The 16,066-nt window shown below is 41.5% G+C and overlaps 1 protein-coding gene across 1 annotated transcript in view; it reads right to left on the bottom strand.

Annotated features, from left to right (window-relative positions):
- LOC102230304 (protein Niban-like) overlaps window positions 1–16,066 on the bottom strand; it is a 28,017-nt gene that overhangs the window by 10,310 nt on the left and 1,641 nt on the right. Inside the window, exons 2-5 of the mRNA XM_023338963.1 lie at window positions 5,969–6,099; window positions 3,661–3,789; window positions 3,467–3,581; window positions 714–761 (exon numbers count right to left, since the gene is read on the bottom strand). Of these exons, the coding sequence (XP_023194731.1) occupies window positions 714–761; window positions 3,467–3,581; window positions 3,661–3,789; window positions 5,969–6,099 (423 nt within the window). The remainder of the gene's footprint in view (window positions 1–713; window positions 762–3,466; window positions 3,582–3,660; window positions 3,790–5,968; window positions 6,100–16,066) is intronic.

Raw genomic sequence — 16,066 nt, 5'->3', positions numbered from 1 at the left:
TCCAGCGCCCTCTACTGTCAGATCTGGGTTGTTTACCAATGTTGTCAGAGATGAATTTTTTTATTCTGACCAAACATTTTCCTCAGAATGCCCCACACCTTAATAGTATTAGTAATTAGAAAGTTATCTCTGACAATGAGTGGGAGTTCTCGGTTTTATTTAACATATTTATAGGGCGACAAGGTTTACAAACACTTTCCTCGATCTCAGGCCAGATCAGCGTGTTTTTGGGCCCACAGTGAGATAATCCTTGCATGTATAGCCAGTACATAGTTCTCAACCTCAACCATCCACCCAAAGTTCTGGGAAATTGTAAGACCTCAATTTTAATTTTAGGTTTCCTGCCTGCCCAAATAAATTCTGATATTGCTTTATTGATTCCAGCTAAATCTTTAGAGTCAATAAACAAAAACAGCATAGACACTGGATAAATGAACTTAGGGAGAATTATCATCTTAATGAGGTTAACTCTCCCCAGAAAGGATATGGGAGCTTCTTCCATCTCACCAACTTCTCCTTAATATGAATAATGATAGGATTGATGTTTTCAGAGTACAGCTGGTTAGTTCTAGGTGTGATGTGTATTCCTAGATATTTTAATCCTGTAGTAACCCATCGAAATGGCTTGATGAAAGTTGGTTCTCCCTGGTCAGAGGCATTTAAAGACATTATTTCTGATTTTCCATAATTTACCTTAAACCCAGATATCTTACCAAATTTGTTGACACAGTCAATTAGAGCCGGGATAGATTTCACAGGGTCTGTCAAAGTTAAAAGTATATCATCAGCGTATAATAATATTTTATAAACTTTTTTTTTCTCTTAACAAACCTTTAATATAACTGCTTTGTCTAATTGCGGCTCAATAGCCAAATAGAAAAGGAGAAAGAGGGCGTCCCTGCGCCGTCCCCTACCGAGTCCAAAGGGAGCAGATAGGAGGCCATTTGTCGATGCTGTGGACTTTTTATAAAGAAGTTTTACCCAATTTATTACATTTTCTCCAAGTCCAAATCTTCTAAGCACTTTAAACATAAACTCCAGTTCGACACGGTCAAAGGCCTTTTCAGCCTCCATTGAGACAATGATGCTGGTATTTGTGTCTGGTTAAGGTGTAGAATGATATTGATAAGTCGTCTAGTGTTATTTGATGACAGACGCTCCTTTATAAAGCCGGGTTGGTCTATATTGACTATGTTAGAGACTACATTTTCCAATCTAGTGGCCAAAATCTTGGATAAAATCTTCATGCATGCTGATTGGTCGATATGACGAACAATGTTCTGGGTCTTTATCTTTTCTTGGGATTACAATATTTACCATCGGTTAAACAGCAGCAGCAGATTATTTAATGTTTCTAACTCAGAGGATGATTAATAATCCTTTCAGAATCATATTTGTTGTTGGAAGTTTTTCCTCCATCAGGTGTTTGATGTTTATAGTCGAGTCGATCTCAGGAAAATAAAAACTATTTGACCTTTAAGTAGCAGCAGTGAAAAAATGGTAGTAGAAGAAGAAATACTGCTGCTAAAAATGAGTTGGAGGAGAGGAAGTAAAGAAAGAAATAAAAAATAAATAGTTTAGTACAAAAAACAGTAATAGGAGAAGAATCAGCAGTAGCCAGAAAAATAGTGGAAGACAAAATAGTAGTAATAATAATAGTAATAATAATAGTAATAATAATAATAATAATAATATTAGTAATAATAACAATTGTAATAATAATAATAATAATATTAGTAATAATAATAATAGCAATAATAATAACAATAATAGTCATAATAATAGTAATAATAACAATAATAATAATAGTAATAATAACAATTGTAATAATAATAGTAATAATAATAATATTAGTAATAATAATAATAGTAATAATCATGATCTGCAGAGGATGAGCTGAACACAAACATCAAATCCATTTCTCATAGTTCATCCTGCATCATCCATTTATAACCAATGTTTACGTTAAATATGCAAACAATGAAAACTAAGTTCTGTTTTTCCACAGAACTAAGTTTCTTCTCTGTTCGGTGTGATGCTGCAGGTTGACCTCCAGATACCAGCAACAGGATCTCTGACTGATTAAAGGTTCAATCCAAACTCAGCTGCAAAGCCTGAGTGAAGTCAAAAGAAAACCTGAAGGAATCCAGCAGCCGGTTTGTTTTCAGAGCAGAGATTGTTGCATCATCGATTCCTGCTGAGTGAGACAAACTGTCACTGAGTCAGCTTTAACGCAGAGACTGGATCAGGCAAGCAGCAGGGGGTCAAAGGTCAACCAGGCAGGTTAGAACACATTAAACTGTTTCAGCTTCCAGTAAAACTGACTAATGATGGAGCAGAAAACTGGAGCTCACCTGATCCTGATAACAAAGCAGCGCTGATCTCACTGAGACGAAGGTATGGAGACGAGAACGAAATCCAAAAAGCTTCAATATTTGATCGTTTTGAGGATTAAAGGGTCAAAAGGTTCATAATTTACCAACAAATCATAGAAGATTGTTTCAAAATGGAATAATAACCAAGGCTGTCTGACATCCGAGTGTCATAGAAATAATCCTCATCATCCTGATGGGGGATGAGCTGGCCTAAAGGAATCATGGACATAAAGGAAGAGAGGCCCAGAAAACATCCCTGAGGCACAAACAGTTCAGCTGAGGTTCTCAGACCTTCACAATCAAAACATGTCTGGAGGTTTCTGTTGCTCTCAAAACGAGTTTTTTATTGTAAAGACCAAGTAGATCCGGTTCTACTGGAACCAGAACTTCACCATCTGCTCCACCTCCAGCTGCTGTGGTTCTGACCCAAACCAACCTGTTCCCCTCCTGGCCTGTGGGGGCGCTGCACCAAGAACCACTGAAGGAAACGACACAAAAACCTCTGAAGACACTGAGAGCAACTTCCTTCTTCACCAGATGGAAACAAGATGGAGGATTTTAGTGTTGGAGGATTTCTCTTTAGTCTTTGGCTGAAGACCAGGAGCCATTTCTGCTGCTAGTGCTAGGCTAGCATGTTAGCTTTGGTTGTATTTACCCAGAATGCCCTGCGCTGTAGTCCACTTCCTGTTTTTGAAGCAGGCGTAAGTGAGCTTAGCGTTCACATTCAAACTGAACCAGAGTTCGCTTCAGCTGAACCTATATGGAGGAATTTTCCTGCCATAACCCAAGAGCACACATGTTCAGTCTGAAAGCAGGACTTCATATGTTTGGTTCTCAAAATACTTTTGCTTACATTTTTATTTTAAAAGCAGGATTTCATATCTTTCTTCTCAAAACTTGTAATTCTCCTTGCACTTGGTCAGTTTAGAGTCTGGTCTGAAGAAAAGTTTCTCCACCAAACAGTTTTCTGTAAAACTCCAAGCTAATGGCTAATTGCCACCAAGCTAAAGGAATAGCATAAATATGGGACCCATATGGGGGAACAGAGCAACCTGAACAAACAGCAGCGTCTGATGAGTTTTTCTACTCACTGCTGTCATCAGGGTAGCATTTGTCCACCATCTCCATGTACGTCTCCTCTGTGGTCAGAACAGTGCCCCCTGTAGGCAGCAGCTTGTAAAATGCGTTGGCTCCTTTAACATAAGACTGACAGCAGAACCAGAACCGGGTTATGAGCAGAACCTTCCGGCGCAGCAGGTTGGTACCAGAGCAGTTTTTCACCCACCTGCAGGCTTTCATGACACTCCAGGCAGTAGTTCGCTCTCACCACAACGTACCGCTCCCTCCACTTCCTGTTTTCATCAAAGTACCACACGGCGTCTTCGTAGAGGACGATGGCTTCCTCTGGCGCCTCCTGATGGTAGAAACAGTTATAAAGGAGAACTAGAAAATTCCTGAAGAAATTTAACCGGGGCCTGCCAAAGTGTGCCCGTCGGTTTGGACCCAGCGTTCTGATGCTACAAATTAGCATCAATGCTAAAGAAAGCTGCAATCATATGAATACAATGACAAGAATGTTTACTAACATTGACTTGCACCATTCAGTATGATAAAGTAAGTGTATCAGCTAAAATTAGCAAAAATGCTAATGTTAGCATGATTGCTGTCAGTAGCATGTGGGACATCACTGGGATGTTTTCTATAATGGTATTACTCCATTCAGTAGACTAAACATGGCTAATAAGTCAAATAAATAGCTAATAGCTTATATAAGCTAAAATGCTAATGCTAATGAACTGCCTTGCTGCGCAAGGCAGTTCCCTGACCTGAGAGAAAAAGATAATGCAGAATAATATTATTGCACCGCCACAGGCGGTGCACTAACCTCAGGGGCATGTTGAGGCTTTTATTTTGAAATTTTTGTTAAGCTTAATTTCAAAGGTCCAAACTAATCCCATGTCTAATAGTCATTGGGTTAAATCAGTTATTTATTGCTCAAAAGAGCAATTACCTAATGTAAGATTTCTCAAGGCTTTTATTTTGAAATTTTTGTTAAGCTTCATTTCAAAGTGCCAAACTAATCCCATGTGTAACAATTGCTGGGTTAAATCAGTTATATAATGCTCAAAAGAGCAATTATCTGATGTAAAAATTGTCAAGGCTTTTATTTTGAAATTTTTGTTAAGCTTAATTTTAAATTGCCACACTAATCCCATGTGTAACAGTGCTTTGGATAAAAAAGTCACATAAAGCCAAAAAGAGCAATTATCTGATGTAAAAATATTCAAGGCTTTTATTTTGAAATTTTCAGTATGCTTCATTTCAAAGAGCTAAACTAATATCATGTGTAACAATGGTTGGGTAAAACCAGTTATAAAAAGCCCAAAACACAAGTAGTTCTAAAGGCCAGCTCAGTCCTCCTCTGTAGTAACTGACAGTTCCTCCATGTTTGTAGTTCTGACATTCAGCTCAGACCTCTTTTGTAGGCACTCAGTGTCCGCCATGTTGTAGTTCTAACCTTCAGTCATTGTAGTTCTAAAGAGCAGTTCAGAGAGGCAGACTAAATTCTATGTCTATTTTGAGTCTAACTGACACTGTTTTGTGTCAGTTAGACTTTTGTTTTGAGTTAAATTTGGCTCGTTTTTTGTTAATTATGTCGCCACAGTTACTCGAAATGCCAACAACAGTAATAGCTCCCCTCACGGGATTGAGCCTCACGTTTTGATATATATATTGTGAGGGGGCATGCAGCGGTACGAGCCGCATTAACGGTAGTAGGAAGCGGCAGTTATTTTGAGGTGTAGAACAATAGGTGCCTGCCATGCAATGCATAGGGATTACATCCCTATGCATTGCTATGGGCAGGCCCCAATGAAGCCATGAAGAGGACCGGATGCTAACGCTGAAAACGCTTAGCGCACTTAGCTTCTCCTAAGTTAATATTTCTGTATAAATTCATAAGCGATAATTTTGTTGGCTGTCTTGTAAACATCCAGTTGAATAAACTGAGGCTCTTTGTTCTCAACTGTTAAGAATTCAAGTAGTTAGATATTTATATTCATGCTCTTATTTTGAAGGGAGACTGTTTACTTAGCAATTCTGTTTCCTGTCCTCATGTTCTCTTTTTTTTCAAACAGGAAACATAGTAACAAAATAAAACATGTACATTAAAGAGTAGGACATAAACATAATTATAATATCTAAGGACAATATAGAATATGTAAATTATTATGCTAAATTTAAATGTCAGCATTTAAACTAGATTTCATGATTTCATTTTTTTTTTTTGTCATTTTTATGTAGATATTAAAATCAGGTTTTATATGAATCTAGGAAAGGTCATAAGGTCATGTGGTGTGATGGCCTGGGCTGGTTTTGCTTTAATAGTGAATCTGCCCGTCTTCAATCACCCAATCAATCTAGAATCAATATGTTAGAGTGGTCTAGTCAAAGGCCAGCCCTTATCCTGGCTGATGCCGACCCTCAGGTCATCATTTATTCATCGACCTGCTTCTCAGAGGAACATTAACATCCATTAGCGTCCATCTGAGTGCCGACGGTCTCCATGGCGACGCCGGGCGAGGCGTCGTTACCTTCTGCTTGAGCAGCTGAGTGATCTGCTGTTGGTTCTGTTCCAGTTCGTCCTCCACCTGGGCGAACCGGGCCACCGAGAACTGCTTCCTGTAGTATGGAGCGAAGTCGTTCAGCTCGGCCTGCGCCTGGCCTGAACCACAAAACAAACACAAGAAGAAGAAACAAACATGGCGGTCAGCCTCCAGAGAGCCGATGGACGGATGACGAAGAGTCAGGAAGACGAAAACCCAAAAACGCTCCGAGCCGAGATCCGACTCAAACCGAGTCCAGACCAATCAGATTCATTCACAGAAACAATTAAACGGCTATCAGACGCAAAACTTTGTTGCAAGAAAATCCAGAGTGAAGATGAAAAATCTGCTAACATATAAAATATCTCTAAATAAATATGATTTATAGATTAATCAGAGGGAGGAAATGTTCTGATCCCGGAAAACTGTGGAAAATATCCAGATGTCAGAAAATATCATACTTAATATTGTATTTTTATGCCTTTAATTGCGAAACAGATTTTCTTTTCTTGCCAATTTCAGAACTTTCATCATCAGAGCAGGGTCTGGACTTTGACTAGACCACTGCAACACCCTGACTCTTTTCTATTACAGCGTTATTCTGGGTCACAGTTCCAGCCGGTGGACGGATGGTTTCCTGTTTCCAGACGGGTTCAGCCCACAGCATCATCCCTCCACCACCGCGCCGGACACTGAAGACCAGAGAACGTCCCAGTCAAAGCCCGGTTTCCTGGTTTATACTCGTTAACGGTGAGCAGGTGCTGCGCCGCCTCCTGGTTTTGTTTTTACAGCAAACATGTTCTGACCCGATGGCTGCAGGAAGACGTTAAATATCCGTGTTTCTCTGTAAGTTTCCAGCAGCCGGAGATTTTATCAGCTTCTGCAGAAACAGAGGAACAAAGAAACCAAACCGGGTTTTAACATCAGTACCTGAGCTTAACGCCAAACCGGGTCATTCCAGAACAAAGACTTTCCTCCAACCTGCTTCACTGGTACCAGACGCCGCGGTTCTGACAGATGTTTTGATGGCAGCCATTTTGGATTTGAAGTTTCATTAAACCTGCAGGCTAACGATTCTGGAAATGTTTAAAAATATATTCTAGTCTTTCCAAATTATGACTGAAAAAGACATTTATATTTAAATTTAATTTTTATATTTACTGGCTTAAACAGTCCAAAAAGATCAAAGAGTCAAAATTCAGTTCTTTCTTTGTTTGTTTTATTATATTAAGGCAAAACAAGTTACAGGATTCTGCTGGTTGTCCTGCTGTGGTTCCTGCAACTGGTGACTGACTGGTTACTGACTGGTTACTGATTGGTGACTGACTGTTAGACTGGTGACTGACTGTTAGACTGGTGACTGACTGTTAGACTGGTGACTGACTGGTGACTGACTGTTAGACTGGTGACTGACTGGTGACTGACTGTTAGACTGGTGACTGACTGGTGACTGACTGTTAGACTGGTGACTGACTGGTGACTGACTGTTAGACTGGTGACTGACTGGTGACTGACTGGTGACTGACTGGTGACTGACTGGTGACTGACTGTTAGACTGGTGACTGACTGGTGACTGACTGGTTACTGACTGGTGACTGACTGGTGACTGACTGGTGACTGATGGCTGGTAAAAACCCATCTGACCAGCCCGCCCATAATGATCTGCCTAAAACTAACCTATTTATTACTAACCAAAGAACATATTTTAAATAACAAATGAAACAAAAAATTCTAATTATAAATCAACTAGAAAATAAGCAAAAAATAAAAGTAAACTAAATAATCTAAATTTTAAGATTTAAGTGAAAATTGAGAAATAGCTCCTACATTTTTTATTATTGATAATAAAACAAGCAATTTTATCAACATTAAACAGCAATAATCATCAGTGGTGGGTATTGATTATAGCGATTTATTATTATTATTCCTTTAAATCAAGGCTAAAAATCCATCAGTTGAGTTGCTGTTGAACCACAATAACTGGAACATTAACCAATATATTCGATCATGTATTGATCATTGTGATCATCAAAATGAAATGCTTGTTTTTGAAATGCCTTCATACTGAAATGTGACACACTAATAATTTTTTCCTTGTCTAATAAATTACTATTATGATTATTGATTTTACTGTTATTATTTTTCCAGTCCGTCAGCCTGGAACTGCTGCCAGCAGATTTCAGAGAAAATCCTCAGATTTTTATTCTGCTGAAACTAAACCAGTGAAGCTGTTTCCTCCGGTTTGGCTCTGCTGGAGGCTCTAACTGGTTACACTGGGAATCATCTGCTCCAGTTGGAGGAAACTGGCATTTTAAGCCTCGTCTTCATGGATGAACATGCAGATGTTTCACTTCATCGTCGTCGTCATCTGGTGCCGAGCCAGAGCTGATGTTGGGTTTCTGATGGCGTCATCCCGCCTCCCAGTGAGAAACAGCCGGTCCCAGTTAAAATGGACGCCGGCGTCACATCGGAGGAAAACCAGAGAGCCAATCAGGAAGCAGCAAAATGTGAAACTAATATGATGATGAATTATTTATCAGGAAAATAAAACCTCATCATGAATCCAGACCTGCTGGTTTGAAATGATGCAAATATCGACTGTTTAATAGCAATAATCAATTATTGTCTAATAGCAATAAATGATCAGAAGAATCTGTTTAATATCATCTGTATAAAACATTAGATATTTAAAGGGCCAGTCTGCTTTTTCCCCAAGCAGCAGCTGCATTTTGAATCTCCTTGTTTTCTTCCTTTGGTTCTGAACAATACGGATCATAAAAGTTCCTGATGAATCCCTGAACGGCGTGGAAATCCTGCTTCCTCCTCCACCTGGAGGCTCAGCTGGAAAACGACCTCTGACCCCAAACAGCAGCAGCAGGACGGACAGAGCAAACTCAAGCTTTTAACAAAAACTGATGTTTACTTCAGGATCTCTCATTTTAATAATAATAATAATAATATAAAAAGTTAAAAGTAGAAAACACAGAGACGTTAGCGACCGTCGGACGTTAGCGACCGTCGGACGGAGGACGCTGCCTGCTGACCTACTTCTGCTCAACATGCAAACAGAAAATGTGCAGCAGGTTTCAGACCTGATGAATTCTGCAGCTGCTGTCGAAGAAAAACATATTTTATCTGTCAGCTGGCTCTCTCTCTCTCTCTCTCACACACACACACACACACACACACACACACTCTGCTGTGATGATCTCATCTGTTTAAGGCTGGTCGAGTTGAACTCTGTTCATGCACTCACAGGAGATTTGAATAGAGACGACGTAGTTCATGCAAAACATCTGCAGCTCTAATTTGTTTCTTCTTCTCTGTTTCAGGTTCGATCATTAAACCAAAACGGAGAAAAGAACCTGGAGATGAACTTTGAGAGAAAGTCTGAAGCTTTTTCAGACGGTTTCTACTCAAACATTAAGAAACTTCTGCAGATCAGGGTTTTAGTCTAACAAGAGAAAAATAAAAAGACTGAAAACAATCGGCTGATTTTCTGTTGTTCACATTCATCAGCGATGACCCGCCGGTCTGCTGAGTAACACACTAATCAGATCCAAATGAGCTGCAGACGGAGCAGAAATCAAATAAAGTGGAGAAAACAAAGCATCAGAGCTGCTTTATGGAGGAAGGAACCACAGAGACGACCATCGCCTGGAAAAACAAAATCACTGAAGGAGGAAAAACATCAGTTTGGTCCAGATACAAAAATAAAAACTTGTTTTAGTCTCTAGAGCTGGAAAAAACCGGTCAGAAATGATCGGATCTGGGTCCAGATGAGAACCAGGAATGAACCGAATTAGAGGCAGTTACCGAAGCAGCTGACAGAGCTGTGAATAAAGCATCAACTAACAGGCTGAGTTTCCATCCAGAGTCTTTAAAGCTTTTCAGGATGTTTTCCCCCTGATGGTCTGGTCGACCCGGTTCTACTGGAACCAGAACTCCATCATCTGCTCCACCTCCAGCTGCTGTGGTTCTGACCCAAACCAACCTGTTCCCCTCCTGGCCTGTGGGGGCGCTGCACCAAGAACCACTGAAGGAAACGACACAAAAACCTCTGAAGTCACTGAGAGCAACTTCCTTCTTCACCAGATGGAAACAAGATGGAGGCGTCAGATTTTTCTCTTTAGTCTTTGGCTGAAGACCAGGAGCCATTTCTGCTGCTAACGTTAGGCTAGCACGCTAGCTTTGGTTGTATTTACCCAGAATGCCCTGTGCTGTAGTCCACTTCCTGCATTTGGAGCGGTCTCTGGTCCACTTGGCGTTCACATTCAAACTGAACCACTTCAACTGAACCCAGACTGAGTTTTAGAGGACCAGAGGTCAGAGGTCACACCTCACTAATCAAACTGGACGTTCTGGACAAACGGGCTGGAGTTGGATTACGGCTGATAAAAGAGGGCTGGTGTGAATCCAGCCTTAGAAACTTCAGCTCGTTTCTTATGAATCCTTGAAAGTTTAACAGGAATAAATTTTAAAAATGAATTAAATGTTTATAAAAACAACAGATTGTCTTAATTTTCCTATAAAATTCTCATCCAGCATGAACTTGTGTCCAATCAGAGTCTGACCCAGTTAGCTAAAAACTAAAAACTGCAGAGCTGATTCTCTGCTGCTGTGCCCAGACAGGTTTCATGTGACCTTTGACCCCAGAGTAACTCAGGATTGTTTCCTCCAGGCGATACAAAGACCAGCCTCTTCACCTCTTATTTAAACCGTTTTATTTTCCTGGGGAAACAGGTTTGAATCTGCAGGATTCGGATCAATGACTTTGATTTTCCTCTGATCCAAAGGGGTCAGATATTTACATACGCCCCCTGGTGTGTGGAACCAGTTGGCCCGGTTCTGGGCCGGCTCATGTCTCTGGTTCTGGTGGTGTTTCAGTCTGGATGTGAATCATCATGTAAAGCTGGGAGCTGCTCTGCCAGTCGGACCGGGCCCGGCCCAAACCAGAGGCATGTCGGAAAGCAGGTCTGTCGGTTTCACATGAGACCTGCATGTGAAACTGTTTCCATAGCAGCACTCTGCTGACCTCACATCCTGCTACCAAAATAAAGGCACAACATTCAGACATGGATGAAAATACAGCAACTTTATTCAGTTCTGGCACCAATTATCTCCAGTTTCTATATTTATGAAGGTTTTATTTCCTCTCTGTTTAAACTGGAAAATGACATCACCGCATTTCCTCCTAAAATCAGAGCAGAAGCTTCATGAATGAGCAGAACTCTCCAGAACCTTTAAAGCTGCACTAACTTTAGGAAACATATTTATTTTTACATATTTGTTCAGAATCACACCTGCCCCCGCCCATCCTCAAGACGTTCTACAGAAGCACCATAGAGAGCATTCTGACCAGCTGCCTCTCTGTGTGGTGTGGAGGCTGCAGCGCCTCCTACTGGAAGAACGTGAGGAGAGTGGTGCGGACAGCAGAGAGGATCATCGGGGCCCCCCTTCCCTCCATTCAGGACATTTCATCCCAGCGCTGCGTGTCCCGAGGCCGAAACATCATCAGTGACCCCTCACACCCCCACCATGGACTGTTCTCCCTGCTGCCCTCTGGAAAGAGGTTCTGCAGCATCCGGTGCAGGTCCACCTGGTTCTGAAACAGCTTTTTCCCACTTGCCATCAGACTGCTGAACTCTTAACTGGACTGCACTCAAAATCTGGTCTCCACTTTATACCTTGCACATGTACAGAGCTAAATAACTTCTATTTTACTGTCAGTCCTGCACTTTATATTTTATATTTAGATTTATATTCATATTTTATACTGTATTTTATTTTATTCTGGAGTAACCTCACAACATTGGAACCTTAAACATTGTCCTGAGCCGTATGCAACGAAATTTCATTCTGTATTCACCCTGTGCATGCAAGATGACAATAAAGTCTAAGTCTAAGAATCTCACCAGAGCTTTATGAGACAAAAAACTCCTCTGATTTCTCCCAGTGGTAACTAGAAACAACCAATCAGAGCCAGGAGGCGGGTCTAAGGCGGATTGTCAATCACAATCTCATGTGGTGTTGCTCACTCCCCCACTCTCTGCTATGCTACAGCTAGCATAGCCTGTAAGTAATGCTAAAGCTAGCTAGCATATCCACCTGTGCTGGCAGATAAACTGTGAGTTGTTTCTCTGCCATTAGCGTTCAGCAGCGCCTACATGAGCTTGATTGAAAGCTAAGCCCCTCCTCCTGGCTCTGATTGGTTGTTTTGGTGCATTTCTTCAGACAGCAGCAGCTCAGAGATGATCCATCTGTTCACAGACTATCTGTCTCATAATAAACTGTCTCAAAATGGTGACAGTTTGAACAAATATGGAAAAATAATTTTCTTTGTAAAAGTTACTGCAACTTTAAGGTGCAACATAACAGCCAGGTTCTGATCCACCAGGGTCTGACTGGTTCTGGTTCTAGACTCAGTTCCAAATGAAGATGCTGAGAGTTTTTCCTGCTGTAGGTAAGATAATGATGACTCAAAGACTCTCAACGGCAGTGAAAGGAGGGTGAATCTGCAGCCATTAGAGGCTCCGGCCCAGAAACATCTGCAGAGCCACAGCCGGTCCGGGTCCAGTAAATCTGAGCCGCTGCTTTTCTGCCCGTCTAAAACTGATCTATGAACAGATGAAACTTTTTACCTTCTTATGACTCAACGCTTGTCACAAAGTCTGAACCCGAATGAATGATTTCAAGCTGCAGGCGTAGTCCGAGGGGAGCGCCAACATGCCGCCGCATGTCACACGTTTCCACACACACCGACATGTAAACAGGGGGGAAGTGGGAAAGTTTCCACAGTGGGAACCGGTTTGTCCACGGCGTCGGTCCACAGGACAAACTTCCCAAACAGAAAAAACGGCAGGAAAATCACGGATTCACGTGGATTGGATCTCAGTGGAATTTCACTGGACTCAGGTCCAGAGTTTCTGGGTCCGGAAAAACCTGAGACCAGAAACCCAGGAGAGAGGACAAGTGTTTGAGTTTCAGGAGAAACTCTCCTCATCAGTTCTGAATCCTCGCATTAAAGAAAGATTTCCTGTAAAACTGAGACTAAAGTTTCTCCTGAAAGCTGGAAGTGTGACGCATTCCTGTAATTCCTCTGCAGATGAAGCAGATTTCACGGCTTTCCGTCCAAAAGCTGCGTTTCGGCCGCATGATCACCGTTTGACATTTTGAAAATAAATTTGCTATCGGAAATGCAGTTAGCAGTTAGCTAACAGGAAACTGTGAAACAGCTGCAAACATCCAGAAAAGTTTGTTTTCTGTCAGAGATGCAATAAATGTGGTGGAAAACAAACTGAACAGGGAAAAAGTTTATTTATCCAGTTACTGAAAACCTGACAAGAGGAAAAACTAATTTAAAAAAATCATAATTTCGACCCTTTTTTCTTTCTCCCATCAACTAAAAGGCCCCATTTATCTCCCAGTCCATTTCAGCTGTACATTCTTCAATAACTTTTATATTTATGTTTAAAAATGAGCAAAATCAGGATCCGGATTGTTCCAGCTCCAGACATGGATGCTGGAGTTCAGCACTGATCATTTTTCTGTTTGGACCAGAACATTTGAAACATGAACTCTCAGATTCAGCAGCTCTGAGGCATTTTAAAACATTTTTCTGGAGTTTAAAGGTCTGGCGCTGGTCCAGCAAGGCGTCGCTGGGAGCAACAGAACCGGTCCGACGTGGAGTTTTAAAATCCTGTCAGCATTTCTGCAAACATCCCTGCAGCTGACAGAGGAAGGTTACGATGCCGCGGCGCTTCGCTCACACTCTGAGGTGAACACTCGAGTCGGGCCGAGCCTGGAGCGTTGGGTTTCCTCTCCGTCTGCATGTCTGAGCGGTGGCGTAATGGCAGCTGGAGGCAGAGCGGCTCGGCGGGGGAACGGGAGGAAACGCAGAGCGGGAAGGCCAGGATGGAGCCAGCTGCTGCAGCCAGGTCCAACAGTTTCTGGACCTCCTGGGCTTCGCTCGCTTTAATCTGCTGGAGTTCAGATTTTACACCAAACTCCTGACTGCAGCTCCTCGCTTCACAAAGAAGCTTTTAGAACAAACATCTGGATTTACATGAATCCTAAAAAACAGATAAATCCAGTAAAATGGAAACTTTTCCATCTAGAACAATAAAAAAAGACAGTCAGGGATTCTGAAGTCTCAGTCCAGAACAGAACCATCACATGTGGCGCTGACAGAGTTTCTGCAAACATGATGAGAATAAATGTATAAAAATATAAATAGATTTATAAATCACTGAACAGCTCAGCACCAAAAACACCAGCGCAAAGTCTAAATTAACCTGAATTATCTGCCACCAAACCACTTAAACATCAAATGATTATCAGAAAATCGACGATCAGTTTGTGATTAATTCTCAGACGATCAGTTTTGATTTCATCACTGAGCAGAAAGCTGAACTTCCTGATGAATCTCCTGTATGAACTGAATCAACGCCTTCATGTTATTATTGTTTTAAGTGAGAACAGAAAACCTGGAAGAGGAGGAGGGCAACTACACTGTAAAAACATTTTTCTGGGAAAATTTGACTCATTTGAATATTTGGGAATTGAGGATAAAAAACAAAAATCAAACGAGCAAAAACCCAAAATATGTGAAAAATTACTTCATTAGCTTTAATGAAGTAATTTTTGTTTCTTATATGCGTTGATTGTGTTTCCTAGTTATCAGAGCTTTTACATATTTTTAAATGTATGTATTAAAGATCTGCAGCTGGACCAGAACCTTCAGACCTCAGAGATTCTGGAAACGTCTGGAACCTTCACGGAGAAGCAGCTTTCAGCTTCTATGTGACACAAATCTGGAACAAACTTCCAGAAAACTGAAAAACAGTCGAAACACCGAGTTCCTTTAAATCTAGACTAAAACGCAGCTGATTAATAATAACTGGAGTATTGATCAACATATTTGTTGAGTGTCTGAAATATTTTATAGAAATAAATTAAACTCCAGGTTCTACAGAACCCTGATCCAGGTCCAGTTTCATCATGTATATAATAAACTCTCAACCTAAAGCCCAAACATGTCAGCAGAACCGCCGGAATCTGTGAAAAGATTTTCTGGATTATATACCAAAAATCAGGTTGATCCGGGTCGATCCGGGTCGATCTGGGTCGATCCGGGTCGATCTGGGTCGATCTGGGTCGATCTGGGTCGATCTGGGTCGATCCGGGTCGATCCAGCCCATTAATCTGAAAGAACTGCCTCATGCATCCCCACCCAGCCTGGAAACCACCCTGTCCCACCCTGTCGGAACCATTTTGGCCCAGTCGGCGGACCGACGTTCTGAAGCTCTTCAGGGTCGACGGGCCGCAGCGCCGGATCAATCGCTTCATGTTCCCCCAATCTCGCACCGTAACCATGGCAACAGCAGCGGCGGTGAGCTTTGTGTTGGCAAAGAGTCTCTAAAGACTGACGTCAGTTTGAACTTTTTCTTTGTTTTTTAAACACCAACTTGGAGTGGCTAGCCGACCTTTGACCCCTGGGGTCACACACCACCGTGCAAAACAGAGACTGAAAGGCTTGCAACCAGAACCAGAACCAGAACCAGAACCAGAACCCGAAGTAGTGAAAATACTAGAGTCATGATCCAAACATTTACAGCTTCTGATGAGATCTGGTTTGTTTATCGCCTTTCATTTCCTGACAGCTGCAATAATAACAACAATAACAACAATAACAACAATAACAACAATAACAATAATAACAACAATAACAACAATAGTAATAATCCAAAAATAGCAGCAGAGAAATGACCAAACCCAGATCTAATTCCTGTTTGACAGACGGTTTGCAGGCAGCAGGAAGTCTGGCTGATCCCAGCAGGAAGTCTGGCTGATCCCAGCAGGAAGTGAGAAACAATCCAGCAGAGCTGAAATAAAACCTGGTTGTTTTGTATCAAGGTCATGTTTTGACTTGACCGTTTAGCGAAGCAACCTGAAACCAGAACATGTGATTACACCTGGAACCTGTTTGTCAACATGAGGCTCCAGATCTCCAAAGTGTGGAGGAGGGGTGATGAAATCTTCTGTTTCCATTAAAACCTCAGAAAATTCACAGCCATCCATGTTATG

This window comes from Xiphophorus maculatus, chromosome 9 (assembly GCF_002775205.1).
Source record: "Xiphophorus maculatus strain JP 163 A chromosome 9, X_maculatus-5.0-male, whole genome shotgun sequence".
NCBI classification, from domain to species: Eukaryota; Metazoa; Chordata; class Actinopteri; order Cyprinodontiformes; family Poeciliidae; genus Xiphophorus; species Xiphophorus maculatus.
Note: the sequence above shows the minus strand (reverse complement) of the source record. Positions and strands in the feature narration are given on the sequence as shown.